The sequence below is a fragment of the Callionymus lyra genome, chromosome 16 (genome assembly GCF_982586985.1).
Source record: "Callionymus lyra chromosome 16, fCalLyr1.hap1.1, whole genome shotgun sequence".
Taxonomy (NCBI): domain Eukaryota; kingdom Metazoa; phylum Chordata; class Actinopteri; order Syngnathiformes; family Callionymidae; genus Callionymus; species Callionymus lyra.
This window is the reverse complement of record NC_141833.1, coordinates 5,301,700-5,316,124: the sequence shown is the minus strand read 5'-3', so window position 1 is coordinate 5,316,124 and position 14,425 is coordinate 5,301,700. Positions and strand designations below refer to the sequence as shown.

Below are 14,425 nucleotides of genomic sequence, written 5' to 3'. Positions count from 1 at the left end.
TAGGTCTCAGTTCTGGTCTCTAGTAGAGCCTAGTACCCCATGTTTTCCTCCCTCCAATTCAATGTGTGAAAAGTGCTTGTCTTGATCTCGGTCTCTATCTGGAAAAGTCTAGTTTCTCCTTCTAAGTCTTTTTACAGACAGGTCTTGTCTTGTTTTGGTCTCATCTTTAAACTCCATCTGAAAGGCGCTTGTTTTGGTCTGTCTTGGTCTCTATCTGGAAAAGTCTTGTCTTGCCTCGTCTAGTCTCATCTCATTTCTCTCTGGATTTGGTACTTGTACTCAGCCGAGGCGGTCTTGGCCAAGTCCACCAGTGACAGTAGAGACTGAACGACATAATGATCAATGCTTTTCAAACGTTTAAACACTTCAAGCTCTTACCTCGAGCACTGGTCGAAACTTTCAAGTATTGTCCTGACAAACAATGATTGCAAAAACATGTTTTTTTTTAGCCGCCCTTGTTTACCATAATGAAAGGATTTTGTGCAGGATTTGACGCTGGTTCTACATTAAAATGATGAAGGACCCTCTTTAAAACATTACATAAGCGAGTGACTCATTACAAGTGTCATGTAATGTATTATACTGGGAGCGGAAGCCGCCAGGATGCAGCACTCACTGTTGTCACTGTTCTCGTCCTTGCTGCCGTCAATGGTTCCATCCGGCTGCATCTGCAGGTAGAAGCCCTGCTGGCTGAACAGTCGTGTCACGATGCCTTTCAGCTGCGGCTCTGGAACACACACGCGCCCGCACACACACACACACACACACACACACACACAAAAGCCCACCGACCAAACCAAAGCCCCAACCCAACAACAAGACATGTTAGAATGTACCGTAAACACATGAGAAATCACATTTAGCAGATATAAAAAACAGGAGATGAGTAAAGTCAATGCTTGCCTGAGATTACTCTCAATCTAGTTGGCAACTTTATTATAATCTGTACCAGTGAGCGCCTTAAACTGTTGAGACAGCGGTGTGCCATTCTGAGTGTGTTTGTGGACACGTTGCCTGTCATGGATAATGTACCAAATTGATATATGACAAAATAGGACTAAAACAATGTAGTAGAATTAAGGTATTAAACTGGCAAAGATATTTAAACAAGAGAAAACATACGTCATAATGATCCCTTTGGTTAGTGATCACATTGATTATCCCATTTTGCATATAAGGCAATATTGACATGATGACACTACTCTTGGTGAAATGTTATTCCCAATAACACGGCGAACAATTCTCTAGCTATGCCAATTCATTCAGTTGACAAGTCTGACAAAACTCTGACTAAATTGCCATCTGCATTTACATAGACAATAATTCTCTAGTTATAATGATAATCCTTGTTCATCTTGGTGACAATACTCTGGCTACAATGGAAATCTGAGTTTTCAAGGTTGTTGTTTTTTGTTTTGCTATGATGGTAATTTCAGTTTCTATGGTTATACTGTTGACCATCTTACCGTAACATTATCTATATCATATCTCTCTTATAAACCCTAGATTGGTTAGGGTAAGTTAAGAGGATAAGTTAAGTTCACATCGAAGAAACTTCTTTGGCTAAATTGATAACCCTAGTTCATATGAATGAACACTTTGGTTTAATCAAGTTTACATGGGAGACAAATCTTTTGCAGTTACAATCAATATTCTTTGCATACTTTTAGTTACATGGCTGACCATATTACGGCGTTATTCTTCATCATGGTTGGAAGAAAATAATTGGACACCAATTTTCTATTGTGATAATCCTAGAATAAAGAAGTTTCTTGGGTTATATAGATGATTTGGTTTACCTGCGACAATGCATATTATATATATATATAAATATCAAAATGCCCTTTGTAACAAAATCAAAACAGAAATATTTATGCCTCAGAATATTGACCATTACTTGTTGTACTACACATGCTACACAAGCACACCAGCCTAGGAGCTCACCAGTACACACTTCAATAAATTTGACAATTAGATTAAAGGAATACAAGCAGAGAAATATCGGAAATACCTTCCGCACAATAACTGAAAGATTCAGAGGGAAAAACATCAAACATGCAGAATAAATTAAAATTATTGACTCACAATACCAACACAAAGTGTCTATTTCCTAAAGGAACAAAAAGAAATATAAGTAAAATAAGAAGAAGCCATGTTCGCTACACCTTTCATAGTTGGTGTGTCATCCGTGGAACCTTTGAACCAGAATGTACGTTTTGTGTGCGCACAGTGACTGATTCCAGGATCGTTGGGTAAATAAAGTTCAGTGTTCATTTCGCTGCCATAACCCTGAACCAACCTCCAGCGCCGTGGCTGTGACATCTGGCTCGTGGCCAGGAAGCTGTGAGAAGCGTTCAGCACTTGAGCAGGTGAGAATGATGATGAGTCGGTGCAGATAGCGCCATCAGTTAGAGCTTCACGTTGGGAGGTGGAACATCTCTCAGATGAGTCAGATTTAAAGATTCATAAAGTTTGGGTCATTTGACCGAGAGCATTTTCCTGGCTACACTTGCTCAAACCTTTAAAAAAGGCAACATGACATTGAGAAACTTTTGAATGTGTATAAAGTATATTGCGTTCATAACTCTCATATAGATGAGTCCAGTATTGACAGGGAAGGACACCATTATAAACAACAGCACAAGCCAGGGACTCAATTTGAAGAGATATTGAAGGTAGTTGATGTGACACCCAAAAATAAAGCTGGGTGGCGGCCCCAATATTGAATGCACCTCAAAACACAAAAAATATCAAGAAGAGTTGACGTAAAAAAAAAAGTGTTCCCTATTTAATTAATTTGCTTTTTTAATAATTTTAATATATCATATTGTAAGATACTCCTTTTACATTGAGAAATGAATTTATATTATTTTTGGAGTTCGTTTTGGGCTTTTAAATGTGTCTATAGGTTATTTCATTATCAGTTTCCCCAAAAAAGATATCAAGAAAAACATTTTGCATTTAACAAAAGAGTTGTAATCTTAAGAATCGTGTTTTATTATCTGTCGTTATAATTTTTTTTTTTTTTTTTTTTTTTTTTTTAAATAAAATAATGGCTCTTCAACACTTACATCACTATAGGCAAACACTGTATGGGACTATATAGAGTTGTCACAAGAACCTATATTTCGGTACCAATACGCAAAATAATACGAAACCAGATTGAAGGGCAACTAATATGAAAACTCATCTCTCCTGACTCACATTTCAAATGTTAGAGTCTTCCTCTCCAAGATGCAGTAAGTCCATCATCATGACCATGTTTTGAAGTTATTACTTTATAAAGTTCTCCCCTGCGTGAAGTCTCACAGAACGGAACACATTATTACATAATAATGGGCTTCACTCCTCCTGCAGCAGCGAAGAACTTCCTGGGTTGATGGCGCTACGCTGACAAGCCTCGATGTTTGACCAATCACAGCAGAGTTCCCGTGGTTATGGGTCACAAGACTTGAGCTTGACAAAAAACAAGCGTTTTCAGTGGGCGGGGCTTAAGCACATTTTGTAATGTAACTATATTGATTAAGGATAGTTTTGTTCAAACATAAATACTGGTGAGTACAATAGAGGTCCAAGATGAATTTAAGAGACACTTAAATCAACACATTAATTGCCCTTTAAGTAACGTATACACGAGTTCTTGGCGGAACTGACAAGAGCAGTATACACGTGTGCGCACTGTGAAACGCTGAAGAAGAACCTTCCCTACTATTTCGAGAGAAAACTCATTTCATGGATAAACCTGTCAGTCATAGTCACATTTGGAAATACATTAGATTTAATGCGCATGAACGTGGAGTAGTTATTAACCTGAAAACGATGTCTCTGACATTTGGAAATTAAAGGAAGCAAAATTTAATGGTATTGGTATCGACCACTAGAATTTTGGTATTGTGACAACCCTAGGAGTACATATGTTCTGACATTTACCTTTTGACAATTTTTTCCCAGTTAACCAGTCTCCTCAGTTATCTTAACAAGAGGCCTGGACTTGACTGACAAGTGAGTGTGTATCAGCTTTGAGCTAAACGTTTTCATCAGCCAATCACAATTGAATTAATGAACTAGAAGAAGATGGCGACTTTGGATTCCTTACAAATTGTGGTTTAATTACAGCTAGAGGTCACTGGTATTATGTCTATATTCCAATGATCTATTCGAATCAGAATTATGTATTTACGACATTATTTGTGGAGGGTTTCCACTGGTAAGGAAATTATTTTGGTAAAATGTGCAACATTAAACATTAGAAAATAACCCATTTAAAATAAATACAAGTACAATTTACCTACCATGGTACCCTTGGACAAGTTTTCCAACAGAGTATATACAGTATATATATATTCCTGTTATTGCAACACACCCTAAGGACGACTTTAGGAACCACTTATAAAAACCCTCCTATAAATATCTACAGTAGTTGTAAGCAACTCACTCTAGATGTCGTCTTAGTAGTAAATCTGGCTTGTGTGAGCGGATGGACTTTTATTCTTTTTAATTATACCTTTCATCTGGTCGTTTTATGAAGCCAAACAATAAAGCTGTTATTTCAGAGGTTAGTCCTGAATAATCAGCATGGAGATGAATGTTTTAAATTCCTGGGAAACGAGAGGTACGCGAGTAGCAACTTCAGAAAGAAGTCAGCGCTTTACAGCCGATGACTGCAATACTTACAGAAGCAGATGCTCCACTCACACTTCAGACTCTCGAGTGAAGGAGAAAATATCTAGAGTGTAGTGACCCTTAACCCAGTGGCTTCACTCCTGCTGAACTGTAAATCAGCTTGACCATCAATCCTCCAGCTTCTCCAGGGGTGGGCCCATCAATTTGTTGGACTGGTACTTTGTCATCCATCACGGGAGGCGTACGGTGAAAGTGTGCATGCCAGTGTGCGTGTGTGTGTGTGCGAGCACATGGGAGGGTACACATCAGTAAATAACATGTGATAGCCACTCGTCCATAAATTACAGCCTCAATGTGGAGCCATCGCTCACGGCTCATCAGTTCCAATCATTTAGCATGTGTGTGTGTGTGTGTGTGTGTGTGGATGTTGTGCATGTGTGATGAAAAACATCCATTTTCACGTCGCTGCCGTGTGTGTGTCATGATGGTTTATAAGGTATTACAACGACGATAAATGTACTTCATACCAAAACAGACGGACAAAAACATTCAGTACACGTTGACGAATGATGACCATGACCATGGAATGGCGAATGATCACCTGCTCTCAGAGAGTGGCACGAAGGCGAGGACGTCAGATTCACGTACAGGACAGGAGAGAGACCTCGACAAGACTGGGACATTAACACGTGACATATATATATATAGATATATACAGACGAGCACGGATAAAGGCCCGGCCTGACGGACAAAAGATAATGAGGCGATGACAAAGGGAAGAGGCAAGAGACGACAAGACTGAGGCGCGACGGACGACTGCCGGGAGAACCGGGTCTCCCACCAAAATCAAAAACATGGGAAGGAACGTAAGCTTAAAAAACTACGAAAGCCACAAATGCAAGAAGAAATCAGCGAGGGAGAGGGTCGTCGGCTGATAAGAGTTGAAGCCCCCCGGGCCCCCCCGGTCCCTCCCCGCTCCTTCCACCACCCAACCACCCCTCCCTGGCCGAGGGGGGGGGGGAGTCGATATGGTCGCGAGGATGGAGGTGAAGACGAGGAAAAAAAACACAGCACACACGAATGGAGGCTGAGCTACTGACCTAGCCTGCAGCCCTTACGGGACACCTGTGGAGGTTTCGAGGGAGCGTCTTTACGAAGGGGGGAGGATGGGTGAGATAGAAGGAAAAACAACAAGCTTTTAACAGGCAGAATTCATCAAGTCTCCAGTGAAGCGGCTTTAGATACACAGATACGTCCCGAAGCTTAAAAGAAACGTGTTTGTTTTGGCGGAACTAAAATCCCTTCTAGTGCTGAATAAATTGTTAAATAGTTTTATCCTCGCCTAGTCTGTATTACATTTAGCTTTTAGGGTCAGTCTTTGGAACCCGTGTCTTTTGTACAAGTTCTTAAAATTGTTTCAAATATTAATTAAAATGTATTATAAGGGAATAAAAATGTATTGAAGTTTATGAATTACATATGACTGTAACAAGGAACAATGTCGTCTTGGAATGCCACATAAAACAGTTGTAACATTAATTTAAAAACAATTTAAACAAAATTCCTTATCATACTACACAGACTATTGTTTATTTTATTGCATTTTTTTTCATTCCACCCCAAAACGCTTAAACCTTTCGGTTATTACATCATTTAAACTCATAGGGGCCCAAGTCTGTGTGTGCTAATGTTTAAGAAACTCGTGAATATCACGTCAAGGAAGATTTAAAGTAACATTGAAAATTCCAGTCTTTACTTCAGTGGTTTGCGGTTTGAATACAGAGGATGATTTTTGGATAATGGATTTTATCTGTAGCGGTGTAAGTCACTCGATGATTGCAAGACAATTATCTAACATGTTTTTTTAATTTGAATTAAAAAATAAATATATTTACCGAGCCAGTAATAAGTCATTACATTATAAGCTGTTTAGTAGTTTAAAACGGCAACAACTGACTTCATCATCTTAGAAAAATTGGGTCAGTCCTAATAACGTCCCTCAACTGTCGGATAATAGTCGGAGGTATTTTGGGTTGTTAGACCATGACTTGTCTTTCACAAAAGTAGGACACCACATTTGGAGCAAGAGTCATTTACACATTTTTTATACGCCTGGAATGGTTCTCTTCATTCGAGGATCGGAACAGTTTTAAATAAATTCTTGGTGTTAAACTGTCGATATCTGGATCTTTTTAGGAGTCGGTTCGTCTTGGCTGAAAGTTTAAATCGTTACAATATACAAAAGACTCTTGTAAGATTTATAACGGTTTTAGCAAAGCTAACTTAGCAGCAAACAGAGGCAGGAAGCAGCTGACAAATGATGGGATGTTTTGTCTGAAATATCTGACGTTTTCAGATATTTTTAAAGCGCATCTTTTGTCCCAAACACTGATGCGATCACCCTCGCGGTGATCTTGAAGTACATCTAGAAGCTGATGGCATCAAGAAGTTGTACTTTTTTGGTAGGGGGTCGGTTTGGGGGGGGGGGTCTAAATATTACTCTAGTTAAAGGTAAGAACTCTGTTTTGGTTCAACCCGTTTGTCTCACTGTCTTGCTCATCTGTCCGTCTGTCAGAGCGACCCCATATCTAAACTATCTCGCCTGTCCTGGAGACCCCGGAGTTGTGCGTCCATCAATAGAGCCGCACTAGTTATTAATCTCCGACGCCTCCGCCGCAGTCAAGCTCCTGCTCAGCAATAAACATTTACCATTAAAACATTTAATCTCAAAAGAGCCTTGGTGCACTGCGGTGCCACTTATCCCCCCACCCCCCCAACCCCCACCTCTGAACCCCCCCAATCTACATTAATATTGGATTAGGCAACAGATTCAAGTTTAAGTCTGGGAAAGAAGCCGTTAGATAGGAATGATTTGATGGGTTAACTATAGATTATTGTGATGGAATTCTGTATTTCTCAGGATAAACTAAGGGGGGAGGTGGGGAGGGCAGGGGGGTGAGGAGGGGTTGTAACGACAACAAGAGGACCTAAACGAACAGGTGGATTATTTAGCACCGCGGAGAAATTCTTCCTCCTCTGGTTCGGATTTGAGCCCATGACTGCAGTAAAATGCTGCTCCAAAGAGGGGCGGGGTGTGGGGGGGGGGGGGGGGGGGGGGGGGGGGGGTCGCTTCCACGCACACTCGCTCACACATCAAGAGGAGAGGGAGGGAGGGGAGGAAGGGAGGAGGAGGAGGGGGAGAAATCCAGCACTGACCTGGTCTCCTTCTAACCGGTCTTTTCTTGCCACTGCAGAAGCGGACTTTGCTGAAGACCCCCAAGAAATGCCGCTCGCACAGAGACCGGGGGTCTTTACTGGGACTCGGGCGACGTTTCGAAGTCGAGACCCGGTCGCTGTTTGACTCCCTTGCCTGGCGTTTTTGGCGGATCAGGGAGCTGGCGATCGCAGCCATCTCCCCCCCCGAGAAACCACCGAAGGTCTTGGATCGACTGTGTTCGGATCCTGGCGCAGCGGGTGTTTGGGGGGGGGGGTTTTTGCGCAAAAAAAAAAGAAAAGATTAAAGTGTTCGTCCCGGTCCAACCACTTATTTCACCCAAATGTCATCCTGATCAGAGGAGCATGATGATGATCCCGGTCCAGTGGTCGCTCTTCATGCCCGGGTCTCGGAGAGAAAAAACACGCAACAGTGTCGCCAAGTTGGCGCAGATGTGTGTCATGGATTAGGTACTCCAGGTGAACCGCGAGACCGCGGATCCTCATCCGCCTCGTTCAATCTCCCTCAAAAACATACCTGGCTGGAAGAAACCAACTTTTAAAAAAAAAAATCCTGTCCACCACAGACGAGGTTCCTCTCCGGAAGACACGCGTGGATCTCCCGCGGACGCTGCGGCGCTGCGCGTGGACGCGCGTGGGCAGCGACTCAAGTCACGGCAGCAACAAATAGTTGCATTACTGTGGCGTTATTTGTCCCGAGTGGAAGCCGTGGATGTGTTACATCGCCGAGACAGAAAAGTGAACGTACCCCCCTCCCACCAGCCTCCCTCCCTCACCCTCGCACTCGCCCCTTCTCGCTCTCTTTTTTTTCTCCCCCTCAACTCTTTTAACGCAACCATACGTGCGTGAGGTTCCTATGAGCGAAGTAAACGATCCTCTGAACACGCGCATCAGCATTAAATATGAAATATTACTGGACACTTCATCCTGTGTTGTGCAGGGAGCTCGTGTCCCGCGGGCAGAGAGAAAAGAAAAGGATGGAAGGAGGAGAGAGAGGTGGGGGTACATCTTAAAGAGGTGAGCTCATAGTCTTCAGAGATGAATATGCAGAGACAGAGTTTGGAGACAGAACAAGATTTTTTGTTTTAGTCCATCATGCAACAGGTTTAAGGTGACAGGTCATGGATGTGAAGTGAGGACAACAGACATGTTTATACTCACAACACTTACTTACAGGTATCAGTTACTAGAAGCTTAAACATGTCGTGATTAAAGACTTTTTTTTCTTTGCAAAAAATACACCCTGATACAAAAATGTAAATATATAATATACATAAGGGACTAATGTAGTGTTATATTATCTTATATAACATGTGACTTTACATAAAGCCTAAATATATATATATATATATATAGATGAACAAGTTAAAAGTTAAACATGCATTTTGTTCATTCATTTAAAGATTTAAAATTTACAAGGTGTGACTACATTGTCAGAAGTTGGTTTTAAAATATATTTTATTCTACAAATTTAAAATGAAAATGTGTTTTTCACATGTGTTCAACTAATAATGTATTTACGATTTTCTGTTACATTAAATCCTATTAAAACTAATTAATACAAGCCTGATAAAAAAATAAAACTTTTCTGAGCAAACAGCGAACAGATTGAAATGATATTTTCAAATGTTGCTAGTGGGACGAGTTGAGCTCATTGCTATCAATGTTTTATTTCTCTATATAAATAAATATTTTTGATAGAACAACGTTGAGTAAATTAAACTATATTCCGGGTTGAAATGAGCCGTTTAGTGGAGGTGTGCACACTCTGAGTGCCTTTTTGTGTAAGAAATTTTGATACCAAACTAACACATTACCAAAATAAACCTCACAACATCAAATTGAAAATATCTGACTATAGCATCATAAACATTATCCATTAGTAATAACTGCAAAAAAAACTACCAAGTCAAGTTTTGCAGCACAGTTAAAGCTAAAATGAGACATCATTCAAGTCTTAAATTAACATTTGGGTCAAGCCATTGTTTCCGCCTTGTCTTGTAATTTGGGATTAGCGAGAGGATTACACACCACTTGAACACGAGTAAATAAAAGATCATTCTCGTGTGCATGTGTAGCCGCATGTGAGCTCCAACATACAACCAACACTCCAGTGGGAGGACGGAAACGTGAGTCTCTGTACGACCCTCCCCATGACAGTCGAGCATAAAACATTTACAGACACTTTCAACCACGGAGAAGGGAGGCACACGTGGACTCCATCCACGTCGCCATCGTTCGCCCGGCTCGTTGTGCACGGTTACAAATGTAAGGCTGAGAATTTATCAGTGTTTTTGTGCAGAGTGTTTCTGCTCAACAACCACATTAAAAGGAGTTTCTGCTTTAAAGACATTCTTCCTGAACTGTGATTAATCCAAGTTTGTCACGGCAGCAGAAGAAAAGTGTCGATAACAAACTCATTTATCATTCCAATCAATGCAGGGGTGGTGTGTGTGAGTGTGTGTGGTGGGGGGAGGGGGGTATGATATATGCTTCTGTGAAGAAAAAAAAATGGTTCAAAAGAATGAGCCTTCTCAGAACTGGAGCGGGGATTGCAGTGTACTACAGAGAGATACATCACTGTCAGCCCAAGATAAAGTATCCCTAATGAATATCCGCTCATCCTTACAAGACAAGAAGAACTTCATTCAATTAATTTATAAATAATTAATTAGCTTTAGTCTTTCTGAGCAGAGCTGTCAATCACAGTGACGTATGGAACATGCTGAGTGCGAGGATTTGCGGTCAGTTTTTTTTTTTCCCCAAAGGCGCTACATTAGACTTGTGTGTGCGTTTGCTGCCCTCTGCCGGATGAAGAGAGAATTACTAGTGTGCGGTGACATCATCGTCTCATTTTGGGTGAACTTGTTACATCATTGCGTATCCTTGAGAGACCTCACGGCACACAGTACTGTGAGCCCAGACTGTCTCATCGCTGCCTCCACAGAAACCAAAGCAAAATCTGGATTTTAAGGAAATCACAGCTCATTGACCGATTCACTTGCTTTTTATATGTTTGATACATTTTTTATTTTTTATCAAAATCTGCAGATTATTGACAGTACTGGGTCTGCACGCACAGTCTGACGCATTGTTTCACAGCTCGACAAACTGCACTGTGTCCTGACACCTTCCAGGACCAGCATGAGACATTTCAGCACCGCCTGTTGGACAGCGCCACCACGGCCAGCTATGAGCTCGTGCTCGACTCTTTTGAAACATTCAAAACACTGACCAGCATCCTTCAAGTAACAAAAAAAAATATCGTCATGATCACTAACTTATCTAATCTAAACCTTTTGCCTCAACTAAATATAAATGCTTCATCAATAATGTTCTCGCAGACAGAATCATTGTCATAAAAATGCAAATATTTGCTTAAATATAAGCTTTTTTAAAAGGAAAAAAATCCCTTTTAAGTCCATAATATTTACAATTAAAAATATTATTTCACTTTCACTAGAGTACATCACAAACACAATGCCAAGGATCCAAATTATCGCCCTTCAATCTACAGTATATCAGGGGGTCTGCAGGAACTTTAATAAGTAAAGGTGCATTAAAGACTACATTGCCTCAATTTCTTTATTATTATTATAGGCAAAGTGTGAATTGATAAATGTTTGTGTGTTGTGTTACTAACAAATTCCAACTTATTCTCTAAGTGAAGAGTATAGTATAGTTAAAAATTAATTAAATATTCTTAATTTAAAAACATACGGGAATGTGCCTGGAACACGTTCTTAAGACTACTCTATTATAATGGGACTTTAAAAAATAAAAGGCCAGAACAGTCATTGTCTAGTTCAAACTATTTACTTTTTTTTCGGCATTGAGTCAATTCTTTACGGTGTCGTCTCCAACGTCTCACCATTAATTTATTGATTCCAAACTTACGTGAAGCAACCATTTTATTCTTAAAAAGCCATATTAATCAACCTCAACTTAAAATCAGTTTTATTAGTAAATACAAGATGCACAAATGAATTGTTCAAACTATCATTTTCTTCTTCTACAGGTTTTAATTTGCTTTTAAACATATAGATATTGGTGCATTAGCGCCACCTAGTTTTGCAAAATGTACCGCCTTTCTCAGTGCATCATCTGTTCCCTCTTGTTAAGGGGAAAAAATGATTATACGGATTATTTATAAGCTCTTAAAGTGTTTTTTTTACCTCGATTACAGAAACATATGCATGTATTTGGGGCTTACGTTTACACAAAAATACTGTTTTTAAATCTCAGACAATTATCGTTCAACACTTTTTTACTTGAAGATCTCTAAATGTGTTTGTATGTAGTTTCTGTTCGGTTCACATGCTAATAAATGCAATGTTTGTAAGATCAGATCAAATGTGCTGCATAGAATTAAGATGTAGGTGCTAGAAAAATATAAGAACCATATTTAAATCAGCACAAGACGACGCACACAAACTACACTTCTTTCAACATGAAAGAAGTAGTTCAAAATCAATAGAAACTTTTTAAAAAAGAAGGACAAACGAGAATAATCCCTATATAAACGTCACCAGGCTCATCTGTTCTTCATCTTCACGGAAAATAAATCCATCATTTTTTATTCCAGATTATATTAAAAGTGATTGACAGATGTGTTGTTCTCAGTATTATCTTGATCTTTAATGTATATACTTTTTTGAGTATTGTTTTGATTGTTAAAGCGCTTTGTGACCCTAGTCTTGAAAAGCGCTATATAAATAAATATTACTTACTTACTTACTTACTTACATAAACAGTAGATTTAAGAAAAAAAAAAAATTCCAGCAGCTGCCATTTCCTAAGATGTCAAGACTGAACGAAGGCATTGTTGACAGTGTTAGCATTAGCATGAACTCTGAGACACCAGGTGGACTGACTCAGTCCAGCAGGTGTGAACATCGAGGACGACAACCACACGACGGATGAAGGATCCTGGGAAAGTGTTCCTGGCAGTGTTCCCGGTACTTCTGACCACAAGCTTGTTTAGACCACATCTCTGTGAATGATGCACTTTATAGAATAAAAAACATGGTCAGCACTTTTCTCCTGTGTCCGAGTTAATTGAAATGTATTATTTTACAACTTTATTGATCATTTCTATGACCTCTGGTTGCAAGAAAATACAGCTGACTCTTCAGTCTGAACGATGATAATAATCCTTTAAGTGCAGTTTTAAAGCTAAAGATTCAGGAGAAGATGAGAATGTTAAGTTAAAATTGAATATTGTAAAACATAGTTTGTGTTTTTAAGACATTTGAGGCCCTAAAAATAAACATTTTTGAAAATTAATACAAAAAGTACAATAGTTGCAAATAATTACTTTCATAACTTCAATGTTTTTTTGAATTAAATAAATAAAAAATATAAATAAATGTATTACTTTTCTATGTACAATGATTGCTAATGATTGAAAGTATTTATCTTAATGACAGTATATCTATATTATATAATAAATGTTTGTTTATTTATACGTTTTATTTATTTTTTACTAACAACATGGTCATTTTTATTTCTATTTAAGTTATAAACTACTGCTGCTTATTCTCTATGGTGGTTTTAAGAGAAATATTACTACCATAACTACAATAATAATAAATTTAAAAAAATAGCTTCTGACCGCTAACAAAAGCTGATCCAGTATTTATTTTACAAGCCATTACTTAATTCAACTGTTAATACAACTTTCCTTGTGTCACAATATATTTTAAATCATTTTTTCTCAAAGCTCAGATTCCCATTGACCACAGAGTAGATTCAAACACCTTTCTTAATTATGCTTTTACTTATTTCCTTTGTAATGTTTTCAAACATATTGTAACTTTAAAGTTTATTATTTTGGAATTTATTATGATTTATCAATACTAAATATAGTTTTTTTCATAATTATTTTAAGATTTCAATGTGGGGCATTTTAAGAAAAAAAGTTATCCAAAATTAAATAATATAAAATCAAATCAAAACTGTACTTAAGCTTATTCTTAAAATATGCTCCATTTTTCCCCTTTTATTCTTTTTTGTAGTTTTAAATATTGATTTCACTTTAATAGACCATATATTTATTTTTCCTTAATGTAATTCAAGTCCAAACATTTGCTGGCTTTTTAACAGGAATTATTTATTTTGGTTTTTTCTGTTCCGAGTCCACGAGATGGCGGTCTCTGCACTATTGTCCTTTGTTTTGAACAACTGTTCTAATGAAACATCACATCATTATTAAACTGATGGCGCCACCTACTGGACTCTAAACAACATGACACTGTTTCATGAAGCTTCATCAGACCATTACTAGCATATACTGTTTATTTATATCTATCAAATTGTTTAATATATTGTATTTTAATTTAGGTTAAAGAACAGAAATACAAAAAATATATCATCACTAGTATATGTATGTATTTTTTATTTTTACTTTATTTCAAGATTCCTTGTATCTGTGCTGTGATCTTTTCTAGAAAACTAAAATAATCCCTGTAGGTCATTGATGTTACACTAACAGAAAACACTTCATGTGATTTCCAAACAAATCTCCTACAAAGTCAGTGAGAAAGTCACAGCTGACATTTGGTGCGAG

At 38.5% G+C, this 14,425-nt stretch overlaps 1 protein-coding gene across 4 annotated transcripts in view; it reads right to left on the bottom strand.

The window, feature by feature from the left end:
• The window catches only part of fgf12a (fibroblast growth factor 12a), a 53,709-nt gene that overhangs the window by 30,089 nt on the left and 9,195 nt on the right, over positions 1–14,425 (bottom strand). For 2 of the 4 annotated variants that reach the window (XM_087811877.1, XM_087811876.1), the window contains exon 2: positions 617–727. In XM_087811877.1, coding sequence (XP_087668003.1) covers positions 617–727 — 111 coding nt within the window. Of the gene's footprint in view, positions 1–616; positions 728–5,723; positions 5,772–7,839; positions 8,562–14,425 lie in introns of those variants that run through there. The other 2 variants (XM_087811874.1, XM_087811875.1) reach the window with 2 other exon arrangements.